Source organism: Trichogramma pretiosum, unplaced genomic scaffold (genome assembly GCF_000599845.2).
Source record: "Trichogramma pretiosum strain Unisexual culture from Peru unplaced genomic scaffold, Tpre_2.0 scaffold6, whole genome shotgun sequence".
NCBI classification, from domain to species: domain Eukaryota; kingdom Metazoa; phylum Arthropoda; class Insecta; order Hymenoptera; family Trichogrammatidae; genus Trichogramma; species Trichogramma pretiosum.
The window spans coordinates 1,561,129-1,574,407 of NW_019641678.1; the positions used below are offsets into that span (position 1 = coordinate 1,561,129).

At 42.8% G+C, this 13,279-nt stretch overlaps 1 protein-coding gene across 1 annotated transcript; it reads left to right on the plus strand.

Annotated features, from left to right (window-relative positions):
* The first annotated feature begins 553 nt into the window (after window positions 1–553).
* LOC106657861 (beta-1,3-galactosyltransferase 5-like) lies at window positions 554–7,546 on the plus strand. The gene is made up of 2 exons (XM_014379552.2): window positions 554–1,492; window positions 5,835–7,546. The coding sequence occupies exons 1-2, from the start codon at window positions 1,351–1,353 to the stop codon at window positions 7,037–7,039; spliced, it is 1,347 nt and encodes a 448-aa protein (XP_014235038.1). The 5' UTR covers window positions 554–1,350; the 3' UTR covers window positions 7,040–7,546.
* The last annotated feature ends 5,733 nt before the right edge of the window (window positions 7,547–13,279 follow it).

Sequence of the window (13,279 nt, forward strand, 5' to 3'; positions counted from 1 at the left end):
AATCGGGAAACTCTATTGACTTACGAAGGTATCGTATGAATCGGTATTCGATGGCGAACCGGCTCGACGTTATAATCGCTGCGTCAATTTCTCTCAAACACGGATATGAGAGATCATGTAGCAGGTAGTAGGTATACACACGGATGAATAGAAAATCAAACGGAAAACATGACTCCGTACAATAGGTAAGGACGTTACAAGTATGGCATGGATACACAAAGACACCTGCCGCACTCTGCTCTCCGCGAGCCTCGGCCAATGATAATGATAACGATGACGGCATTAGGCCCCAAAGAAAAACACGCGGACGGACTCGAATCTCGCGAGTTACGAAGTTTGCTTTCTCGCTTCTTGCGGAGCGTGCAGTCGTGCAGCAGTGGTGTGTGTAAACGTCCCTACCCGCTCTTCGTCCGTTGCCCCTTCTCTTTTCTTCACAATCATCCATTTCTCTTTCTCCCTGTATTCTCTCTCTCTCTCTCCGCAAGCGTTTGAAAATACACAATTCGTTGAACGAGCAAACGCGCGCGCACGCTCAGGCAGGCCGAGCTATAGCGAGGCACTGGCAGCCAAGCAGCAGCAGCAGCAGTCGAGTGTGTGTATAAGTTTATACACTCGCCCACGGTCCGCTTCAGTACATGCGCGGCGGGCGCCTCGAAAGGTGACGTCGCCCGAGCCGACACAGAACAGTCGTGTAAGCGCATACAGAAAACGCTTCGTCGTTTTCATTGAGCCACATTTTCCCTCGTCAGCTGCTTTCCTATACACGTTACAAGTGCGCAAGTGATACATGTACGACGAGTGCGCGAGTGTATGTGTGTAATATATCATATACGTGTGTATAGCAGCATTCGGGAGTTTGTTCATCCCTCAGTTGCTGCTGCTACTGCTGCTGCTCTCGTGCAGTCCGCTCGCACACACACACACGTACAGTGACTCGACGGATGATGCGCGAAAGCAGAAAATATTGATAAAACGTAAAAGCGAGATATCCGAGAGTCCACTCGATGGAAGATGGCTCGCACGCGAGTGTCGAAACTTGTGCATCACCAAAAGTACTACAGTGTCGGTGACGATGGGTAATCGTCGTCGTCGTCGTCGTTCTCGAAAGTGGCGCATTAAAAACACACATGTTGTTTCCAATTTAGTGCAGTTTATTGTTTAGTTATTATTTTTTGTTGTTTTATTCTTTTTTTACTTTTTTTTTGTAAAAAAAAAAATAATAATAAAATTAAAGAAAAAGAAGGAGAAAAAACACCCCCAACCAGTTATCAACGACCAAGATCGAAGGAATCATTTTGTTGAAGCCAGGAGCTGCTGTTGCATATAAGTAAATATAATCGCTGCATAAAAATGGGCATCCTGAGCCTGCGCAGCCGCGTCGTGCAGAGCCTGGTGCTTTGCCTCGTCGGCTTGACCTTCTACACGTATTATCGGACCACCGCCGGCGAAATGCAACGAGAGTTCGGTTACATCCGAACCGTGCCCGACAACAGTAAGTCTCGTAACTTGCAGCATTACTTTAGTTATACTCCCTCGCGTTCTCTCATTCTTTCTGCAATCGTTGTCACTTCTGGCGGGTTCTCTGGGACGAAGCTGTTGATATAGGTGGTGCGGCTATATGCATGGCTAGAAGCGCGCATGCATGCGTGTGTTCTAAAAAATACTCAATTGCTCGGCGACGATTCCGCTAACGTAACACGTAGGATACGGTGAAAGTCGCATGGGTGCACGTTGTGTCCGAGTACGCTTATTGATAAATCGTTGACCGGAGAAGCTAGTAATATAGCTTTACATAGTCGCTTATCGCCAGCCTCGGAAACGCGTCCCTGCATAGCTCTATATATATTGTGTGTAATGTATCCTATATGGTAGCGTGCATGTGTGCGTGCAGAACGCGGGACGGAAAAACGACGTGTCTCGCCTCGGCTTTACTTTCCGAGGGCTTTCTAACCTCCTTTTTAAATTGCGCGAGAAAGCCGTTCGATTCACACGCGTATATATCATATGCATGTGGGCCACATCGAAGAAGAAATTTGTCTCTGTCTAATTCTCCTTCTTTCTCGCAATCACGTGGATTTTTTGCTTACTTTTTTTTTGACGTTACATTGATTCATTTCACACATACACGAATACAGTCATATGTACGCACATGAGTCAGTATAGTCACTAGTATACATACAAAGCACGCTCCAAGTGCTTATTACACACAAACTCGAGTGTCATTTGGCTTCGAGCAGAGTTAAAGTCCAGCAAGTGAGCTTTCGTTGTTTATACGCACTTTTTTCCAACATTTTTTCCCTGCGTATCCGCTGCGCCGCCTGCATTTTGCTCGTATTTCATACGCTTTTTGCGGGCGCTGCTGTAAACGTCGCACGTGCATAGACCGGCCAAAACTAGATTGATCTCGTTTTTGAAATTTTGCTCAACAAAACTATTATGTAGGCGCTATTTTTGCGACACTGCGCGATGCTCTCGGACTATGCCGTTGCCGTGGCAACGTTGCGGCCTGTTCGATTTAACGAATCGTTTCCTTCTTTTTTTCTCTCCTCTCATTTTTTCAATGCTGTATAAAACGTTCAACCTTCTGGTAGATTTCGAAAAGTGTGCCACTATGCGCATACCAAATGGAAACTGTAACGATCGGATCTGCTCCGCCCACGCGGCCACACACACTTTACACTCGACAGAGATTTTTCTATGAGAAATTATGTCTTACGGTGCCTCTCTCGATAAAGCAAGTGCATCGACGCTCCACTTTACACATACACAGATAATGAGTTTCTAAATAATCTTTTCAAAAAGAACTCAACTCTTAAATGATATATCTGCTACGATGGGATGACATGCTGGATATCGCTCGCTTATCGCTTATATTTATATGTGTTGACGTACATTACGGAACTAATGAAAATTTGAGAGCAGATATCAAAACTTTCGCTTCCCATATCCCAAAACGAATGCGTTCGCTCGTGCACACGTGTTTCTGTGTATGTGTGCGCGCGCATGTCTGTGTATGTGTGTAATCCTGTAACATTTTTTGTTCTCGATTCGAATTCACAATAAAGTATGCCGAAGCATCTCGAATCACTCGTTCCTAGTAAACAAACGATGGGCCTTTCGTTTCCGATTATCGTAACGTCGCGTGAGATAGACGTTTCTGCGCGCTACGACGACCGTCCGTTTTTCTCTTATCGCAGAAGAAAAAAATCTATCGTTACTGCTTCCCAACATGTATTCGCATTTCCTCGAAACTTCATGTGCCGCACAACGCACAGCTAACAACGCACCAAGAGACCATAAGAAATAATGTCCAGTCATTCGCGAATCTTATCATTTTTTTACTCACCCTCCCACTCTTTTGCTACGCTTTTTAATAGTCTGGAAAACGTCCCATGCGAGTCTCGGCGCTGCACAATCTTCTAATGCTTTTATAACGATAATGATCCGAGCGCTCGCATCTATATATCGTTTGTGTATTTGTACTACCTTGCTTTAATAGTATCGATATTACACCGTCATTAAATCATTACACCTGTGCGGCCATCACAAGCTCGCCGCATGGATCTCGTTCATCCAACTTTTCTTGAGAGCGCGTCGTAAAATTTTCGATAAATCAAACCAAAAGAAATACGTACAATTGCCTATTTGTATTGTTTTGTTGCGCCGATAAATCACTGATTAGTTTTCTGTTACGTTTTATTTTTCTCATTCTTACGCTGGCGCGAGCACTTATTGCACAGATGAAGCAAAAAAAAACTATATCGCTTGCGAGAAAATGTCGAAGCTGAAAATGCAAATGCATAATCCTCGGCTCAGCGCGCTCTATTATTATGCTTCGGAGCTCGTCCGGGATGTTATTGCACGTACACAAGTATAGCGTCGCCGCCGCCGATCGATCCTCAGAGCGGCAGAGATGAAAATCAAAAGGCAATTTCATCTCCTGTGTTACACAGCGCTACCTAGTTTAGTTAAACATTCGGAATATACATATTTTTTATGAAACCATCGACTAACCTAAGGTCATTCGAACTTCCAAGGACGTGCAAATACTTTTTACCGTAAAAATTACGAGAATTCCGGTATATATTTGACGTATAACGTAATTCGTCGACAAGGCCGATTTCACGCAGTCGCGTCCGCTTTATCATTGGTATAATTCTTTTTTCTTTAACATTTTTAACATCGATTCCTTGGCAACGCACCGGATATATTATGCAAATTGTTCCCTAAGACATTAGAAAGTTCGGAGCACGCAGGTGAATTGCAGCGGCAGCAGCACGCGATGCTTTGTTCTGGCACGCACACTAAGCACACACACACACACACACACGCACAGTCGCTCAAGCACATGGAGCGGCTAGTCTATCAATGCGTCTTTAGGCTCTCTGTCACAGCGTCGATTGATTTTTCACAAACAGTTAACGCCGTTATAATAAGTATTCGCTGCGTGACAAATGGCGATCGCTAAATTTTATATAATCCTACACGACTGACGTAATTATGAATGGAAATCAATTAATAACCGCTTCTCGAGCTTGTCTCTGCCTATGCTACTTGTTTCAGTAATTGTTGTAGTAGACTTGACAAGATCTTCTCAAACACTCAGGCACTTATGAACTCGGATGTAGAGGAACAAATCACTTGATCCGTAATCGATAGAGTCGAGTCATGGCGTTTTGCCTACCTACATTATATCGAAAGGAAAAAAACGTCCATCGAGAACTTTGTACAGTTAATGTATTAATTTCGAAGGCCCAATAAACTCTCTAAGCGGCACGTGTTTGTGTGTGTGGTGTACATGCATCGTTTCACGCTCAAAGAAATACCAGCGACTCGCGAGCAGCAAGAAAGCGCAACGCTCAAAAAGACACATGAAACACACATGCCATGTGTGGCATACAAGGACGGAGACGATAGGGTTTCACTCGCGAAGATATCAAAAACGTGGAACGGTGAAAACGTTCTTTTTTCGCTCATTGTATCGTTGCGTAAGTATATAAAGTTCGCCTCACCTCGAGCACGAGTAAAGAGAGGCGCAGTGAAAGCAAGCGATGTACCAAAAGCAGCCAGAGACAGAGACAAAAACGTGCCAAACCGATCGTTAATCATCGAACGATGATGTACTTGCATGCGTCGCGATTTTGTTTTTGCGCGTGATTCTCTCTATTCATGATTATTTCATTGTCGTTACTCAATAGGCACACAGAATGATGATTGTTCTTTGTGAAGCGGCACGCACGCGTGTGTACATAAAATGATGGCTTTTGTGTAAGCTTTCGATTTTTTGCGGAATCTCTTGGGCTTATTATCCAATTTTCGGACTACCGGCAGTTGCGCGGGAAAATCGTTCGAGTTGTACGGACCGACTGACGTATGATTGATGCGTCGCAGTGCGCGCGCTTTTTTCCCTTCTCTTTCAATGCCGACACAATCATAATTGTCATAAAAAAAGTGCCGAGTAAAAAAATGAATGTTTATAGCGCGCTCGGGATCAGAGACAAAGCCTCGATTTTTCAAATAAAGTTGGAAACGCGCAATTAATGGCAATCGTCGTGCAGCGCGTTACGCGCGAAAATAAAAGTTTTTGATTGAAAAAGTTTTTTAACGAGATCCTTATTGCGAAACCGAAAGCACCAAATAGGCAGAAGCTGCGTAGGATGAATGAGAATTTAATTCGCGCAATTTTGCAAGTGCTTATACCTCGACAGTCCCTCCAAAAGTGGCAATATATATTCAGAGATTTCATCTTACGCAAAGCACATAGCGCATATATATTTAGCCAAGCAAACGACAACTCATCTCTACTGTTTCGTTTTTTGTTTCTTTATTTGCAGATCGAACGCCGTACTACAACGAGTTGGCGTCTCCGCCGGTGCAGCAACCGCACGCGAGTCACTTGAACGGTGGCAACAGCAGCAGTCCGGAGATCCCGTCTACGCCCATGCTGGCCGTCCGTAGCCCGGCCAATGTCACCGACAGCTCCTCGACGATATTCGTTCCGAACAACGTCACGTCGGTCATCACGGTCATATCCATGTCGTCGTCGCAGTCGTCCTCGTCTTCCGTGGGATCGATGGTGCGGCTACTGCCCAGCAACAATACGCAAACGGGTATGGTGAGCTCGAGCACGACGACGTCAACGACCAGCACGACGTCGACCACAACGACGACCACGACGACTCCGGAGCCGCCGGTGCCAACTACGCCAGCCGTGAAGAAAGACGCCGCGCGACTCTCCTACCCGAGCGGACACACCGTCTCGGTGCCCGACAGATGCCCCGATTTCGGCAAATTCATGGAGCTCATGATCATCATCATGTCGGCGCCGACGCACTTCGAGGCGAGGACGGCCATTAGGCAGACCTGGGCGCACTTCGCCGCGCGACGAGACATCGGCATTGTCTTTTTGCTCGGCGCAACGAGCGACGCCAAATTCGAGGCCCATCTGGACAAGGAGCAAGACATGTACGGCGACATAATTCGCGGTCGCTTCTTCGACTCCTACAACAACCTCACTCTCAAGACCATCTCGATGCTCGAGTGGGTGGACAACTACTGCTCGGAGGTGAGGTACATCCTCAAGACCGACGACGACATGTTCATCAACGTGCCGCGCCTCATGTCCTTCATTGGCAAGCACAGGCGCGACAGGAACGTCATTTTCGGCAAGGTGGCCAAGAAATGGAAGCCTGTGCGCAACAAGTCCAGCAAGTACTACGTGTCGCCGCAAAAGTACCGCAGCCCCTTCTATCCGGACTTTTGCACGGGTCCGGCCTATCTCATGTCCAACGACGTCATCAACAAGCTCTACGAGGGTGCGCTCAACGAGACTTTCCTCAAGCTCGAGGACGTCTTCGTGACGGGCATAGTGGCCAGCAAACTCGGAGTGCGACGAGTGCACGCCAACGAATTTCTCAATCGCAAGATTTCCTACAGCCCGTGCAACGTGCAACGAGGCATCAGCATACACATGGTCAAATACGGCGAGCAGTTCGACCTCTGGAAGAAGTTACTCGACGGCAAGACCAAGTGCAAGTAGTGATTTTACCTGACCCCCGATCGCGTCTTGATCCTCTTTTAACGAGGATCGCGCGAATCGCGAGAACTATTATCTTTTAAAAATATTCGCCGACCGTTCCACTTTTTTGCGCAACGCGGTGGATTCATATACATATTATATATAAGCATGTAATGTTTAAAAATCGAGATATTCTCGGTTTATATTTATCTGTGAGTCTGCGTGTGCGTGAGTATGTGCGTCTGAATATGTAACTTTAAGAATTCAGCGAGTTAAGGCGGGACACATGATGACACTTATGAAGATGCCGCGAGTAGTCAGCGGCAATAACTATAGTGATCGGAATTTCCAGCCTGGTGCAATTCGTATTATAAATTGTAAGTTTTTAAATCAATTGAAAGCGAGACTCCGTTCGAGTTTGATGTTATCGGTGTAGATAGTTATCTCCCCTCTTATTTTTACTTTTCTATGTATTATAATTTGGTACTTTTGATGTAAAATAGCTCGACTAATGATTTCGTTGTTATTGTTGGTAACGGCTTTACACACGAAAATTAAAAGAATACTTACGATACGTTTTGTAAATATATATTATGTATGTGCGTAAGATAAAGAACGCACTTGAACCGAGTCTCGCTCTGTGTAACAGGGCACAAAAAAAAAGAAAATGCATCGTGTATTGTTGCGGCATAAGCAGCGACGGCTAATTCATTGAAATCGACTTGTGGAAAGGAAAAAACGAGGCGCTGCAGCAAAGAGAGATTATGGTAAATAATGATGGTTAATTAATGACGGACGCGACATCATTGCTAATCACAGACGCAATGATCGAAGTATTAGACCCTGATCTCCTTCGCCTTTGTTTCATGACTGACGTTAAAAATGAAATAGAAAAAAAAATATTCTCGGCAAGATTTACAGAAAATGGCCCTTGTTCCAAGCTCTTAAGTCCATTATAATCGAACTCTTATTTAATACGAGTTGAAAGCCATTTCAGTGCTTAAATGTTTGGAGTATCTCATATGCCGCAAGCCTAAGTCGATTCGTTTTTATCTCGTGCATGTTACGAGCAACGTCTGTGTGACATTTTTTTTACTATTAATTATATTATAAAACGATGGCGAGTGCTGTGAACTTGCGAAATGTGATGAAAAGACATGTGTGGTATTTTGCCTATGATAAAGAAATCATGCTCAAGCATCACTGACGATGATGAGATATACTGGGTTTTTTATTGTGTGGACGAATGAGAAAAAACAACTTAATTATAAGATTATTAAATTTTGTATATTTTTGACGAGACTTACACAGGTTATAAATTTATTATATTGTACTTAAATGATACGTATGTATGAGTGTACGATGCTCGAATTTTTTTAAAACTTCAAACATGTGTTATTGCTCATTTTATTTTTTATTGTTCCTGTGCGTATCATATACATGAAACACGATATTATAAACATCACGCTTTTAACTATTTTTATTTTAGAAATTTTATTGACCTTGTCTCAATTTTTCATTCGTATGATTTAATCATTATTATCTAGTCATTTTCTAGATAAATAATCATAAAAAAAAAACATAATTTGGTGGCTAAAATACTCGCACATTAAAAAAAGATATGGTAAGAAGGCAAGTGGATTTTCTTTTTCGCCAAATTTTGAAGCGATTGCCTCAAGTGAAAATGTAGTATCTTAAGTGCCATATACGAAATTCTTTTATCGAGAAAAAAAATGAACGGATAATCGAGTAACAGTTTTTGACCACGTAATTGGCATCAACTGCCTTCCTACATTCGTACTATTTATAAAACGAAAGATAAAGATTTTCTATTCTCTAATATCGTATAGTCGCCGCCTTAAAAATATTAGTTCGCATAGTTTAGTCTTTAAGTATCATATATATTTTTTTTTAACAATCGAAACATTCCATCGTCACAGATTTCGTCTCTCGTACTATTCAGCACATGAACATGTGTTGATTATGTTATATCATGATAACTTGTCTTCAAGACATTTTAAACTTGAATTTCTCTCGAAGATGTTTTTATTTTAAATGAACAATAAATAAATTTTTCTTTTTTTCCTACAAAAGTGAAACATTGATTTATTTTATTACACTTGCTTATTAATCCTATTTCCATCCCTTTACACTTTTGTTTAGTAGAAACAAAGACAAATTACGACATATCAGTAAAGTAATAAAAGCACAAAGATGTAAAGAAAAATGTAAAAGTTCAATTTTTGTACAAATATTATTGAGATGTATACAGTATGGGACCAAGGACCCTATGTTAATCAAGTTAAATTCGATCTTATATAGAAAAAAATATGAACACTCACACCGTTGGTGATAAATTGTAGAGGTGATTATTGTGACACGTGCTGTATTTATAAATGTTCGTGAATTAAATCAAGGAATTTACTGCCCGTGGCAATTTTCGCAAACTTTCAAATAGTTGAATGTATTTCAAACTAAATAATGCATATTACAACGTTCGAGTAAATCTATAAATACAAGCTTAGAGATGTACAAGATGTAATAAATCATGGATTTTCCAATAAAACTGATAATTGCACACATATATTATTGAGTGTTAGTTCTAAATGTCCCAACGACCTGACGCAGCTGTAAGATAATAGAGCTAAACTTTTTGATTTGCATGTTTGCGTTTGTCAACTAGTTAATATTGGCCAGTTTGCACTCGAAACAATGGCTTTCGAAAAAGAGATTCGCAACGAGTTGATTATTATTTGGTCGTTTTCACGCCTGCTGCTAATTAAGACATCAAAAGCGGCCTCGCGAGCTCGCTAATAACTAGCCAATCGACCTTTCACTCGTCTTTGTACTTTCTTGCATAGCAATTGGCGATGTAAAAAAATCCACCTCAAAAAGTACAAGCTCGAATGACATTGATAATAAGAAAAAAAGAAGGGAAAGAAGAGAGGAGGCGGTTGCGGCATAGGCGTCCGCTCACGCTATGCTTTTTCAATTCGAGCGATAAAAAAGACCGAGTCAGGCCGAGATTAATGTGGCTGTTTACAGAAAACATTTAGCCGAGTATCACTGGAAGCAGCTCGGTAACGAGTACAAAAAAATATTTTCATAGTTACACATAGACTACTCGATTACGCGCGTAGTGCGTTTATAAAACCACGCGAAACGAGAGTACATTTTCACTTTCGTTTACGCGGTAAGTGTACTTTCTTTGCATGTGTATCATAAATGATCGTAATTGCTTTACGGACCGACGCACCGATTAATTGCGGTACTTGCGAGTAATCGAATATGTCATCTTTGCTGATTGATTTATAAACATATCGCGAGCTTTGCATACAGAGCACTCGAATGACGACAAAAAAAATGTTGAGAGGAAAACTCACGATTCGCGATTTAAAAGGCTGCTGTTTAGTAATAAATTCCTGGCGATGTCTGTGCTTGTAAAAAAATCGAGCTTGAATCAAACAAGCTGATACGTTATAGTAGGCATTCCGAGCGCCAAAAAAACCAACTTGAAAAAATAATTCGAAATTAAAATTTTTTCAAAATATAAATCAGGTCTTTTGAAGTTGGATCTTTGGCGTTGGACTTGGGCGACTCAAAACTAAAACGACTCATCAGTCTTATACATGGTCCAAGCCTTGACTGCTCAAGTTGTATGCACATACATGGCATTGGCAAGGAAACGCGTGACATAATCGAACGTGTAAGGATAGCCGAGTATTTTTTTAGTAGTAGGTTGCATCGAAAGCCATTGCCAGGCAGTATTAAGTTAAAAATGGCCAGAAAAAGAGACTTGGGTATCTGGCAGAGTCCCGAAACACCTGCTACCGATCTCACAGTGTCCCTGCCGCCTGCAGACTGTAGACTGCAAACGCGTGCGAGCGAGAAAGTATCTTTTTATTATTCACATATAATATCACTTTCGCTAGCTCGGCTGATATATATCTTATATATGAGCGCGTACACATATGGGATCGTTGTAACAGCAGCAGCAGCAACCATGAAAACAGGGTCGATTCGAGAGTGTAATTTTATATCTGTATAGGCGTTCGCGAGTGCACTGCGTGTTTGTGCGCGTCGACGCAGACTTGGGCGACTGCGAAAAAGAAAACTGGTTTATCGGGCCTCTCTTTTGCGAGCTGCATACCGTACGAAATCATGTGCATATGTATGCGTGTGCAACTCCAACTCGAGGGAACTTTTTTCCTTCGACTTGGGGATTTTCGATGAAATATTGAGAAATTTTATCCATCGCTACTCCACGCGTACCCATACAGGAGTGTTATTTTAATCAACACAGACGACTGGCTTCGATTCTACTACTCAATATATGTGCGTGAGGTACAGTTTCGAGCGCGACTACTGAACTATATAAGATCCGCTCTCCAGATCAAACAGTAAATTTCATAATGTGTCAGCTAACTCGTTGGCAAAAATTCCGTTAAGCAAATTCCTTCAAATGTTAGTGAAACCGAGTGCGCGCAGCTGTCTCAATGGAAATTTGTCGCTCGAGAGGCTCCCCGAGAGACACACGAGATATTTCATTATATAATTATAATCTACCGTTTTACAATGGTTTTCGCGACTCGGTACAAAGGAGCGTTGGAAAATGTACGCGCCATCTCTTTTTGCGCAAGTCGTCGTTGAGCATACGATTTTTACTACATTCTCATCGATGATTATGAAAAAAAATTGTTCGCATTATTATTTATTTGTGCAACTTCATTGCCCGCGACGAGTGGTGTAATTGCGCGTATAATGTACAAAATATCTATTGTCCGATCGCGCCTCATCGCAAACACTTTCCGGCCTTGTGCGATTTTTCAGCAGCAGCAGCAGCAGCAGCAGCAGAAGAGGAAAGAATTAATTATTATGTAAGAGTCGAACGGTAAAACACCTACTTACAGAGCCCGAATATATTATTCTCAAGTTGGACAGTTAGTCGGCGATGCTGCTGCGAGCATATATTTCCGTCCTATCATCTTGTATCTTGTGTGGCTACGTAAATATATGTATGGTACACGGCCAGCCAGGCTTACAAGTATACGTTTGTCCACATTGCGACATTTTTTGTATCGATCGGGTCCTCCTCGTTTTTGCGCACGTGCCGATTACTCGCAAGCCCCTCGCCTAACTATGTAATACATGCGGGCAAGGCAAGAGGTAATTTCTCCCTGGTCGCAACTCGTACTCGACGAATTTCGGCGACGGACAAAAAATGATGCGGCCAGTCGCCGTTAAGTTGACTCGCAATTTCATTCGGTAATAACGAGTGCGCTCCTGTCGCTTGGATTCGATCGGCACAACGAAGGCGGCAAACGAAACGTCAGACGGATGCGAAATAATTCGTCGCAGAGAGCAGGATCGATCTTTACGAGGCTCTTTCCCCGTTACGTATAGGTGCAAGTGCGCGCCACGTCGTCGTTCGCGCCTCCTCTAACAATGCGCGCGAGTTCAACCTCGTCTCTCAGCTGCGGCGCGATGCAATTCATATACGACTATATAATACATTCGCGTAAATGAAAAATGTCAACGTCTCGCCGATGACGAGGCGCGATTTTACCGTTCTCCTCGTGTATCTGCGTCTGTTTGCCAGCATACTTGCTACAGACACACGCGCGCGTTCTACAGCTCGCGGATAGTTCTTTAAAGCTCGTGGCTGCGGATAAATAATGCCCTCTCGTGCTGTAGGTGGTACATTGCGAGTCAAGCGCGTTTATTTCTTCATAATGCACATATATATATTGCGAGTGTGTGCAGTGACGAATGCCCGTACAATATATACATAAGGCGACATCGTTCGTCGTTATTCAAACGATCGCGAGTCTTAACTTTCCGTTGCAGTTTTTGGCACTACCCTGCAGTTTCTGGCTTACCCACTCGAGCTTTTGTTGCGCTTCACAAGCAGCGCGTCGAGACATATGTTGCGTGTATTCGCCAGCTAAAAGTTACTTGCCAAAATACACATCAGATCTCTGTGGCTGTCTCCATTGTACGGATAACAATCATTTTTGTGATTATTCATTGACTCGCTTGGTGTTTATTCGATAACACAATTATACTGGCCCGAGTATGCTATGTAAACGACTCGGACGTGGAAATACCAAAAAAAAAAAAAATAAAAATATGTCTGTTTACGAATTGTAATCGTACGTTGAACCCACGTGCTTTGCGAGATATAGAGAATCTCTTTTGGTACGCATATGAATAAACGTATAGACGTTCGCGCGCCGAGCTGCGAATGTGCCGCTGCGCGAC

What these genes read in the sequence shown, in the direction of transcription:
- LOC106657861 (XM_014379552.2), top strand. Translation starts at nt 1,351, where the DNA reads ATGGGCATCCTGAGCCTGCGCAGCCGCGTCGTGCAGAGCCTGGTGCTT. An exon ending in CCGAACCGTGCCCGACAACA is followed by an intron (nt 1,493 to 5,834) that starts GTAAGTCTCGTA and finishes CTTTATTTGCAG; the next exon opens with ATCGAACGCCGTACTACAAC.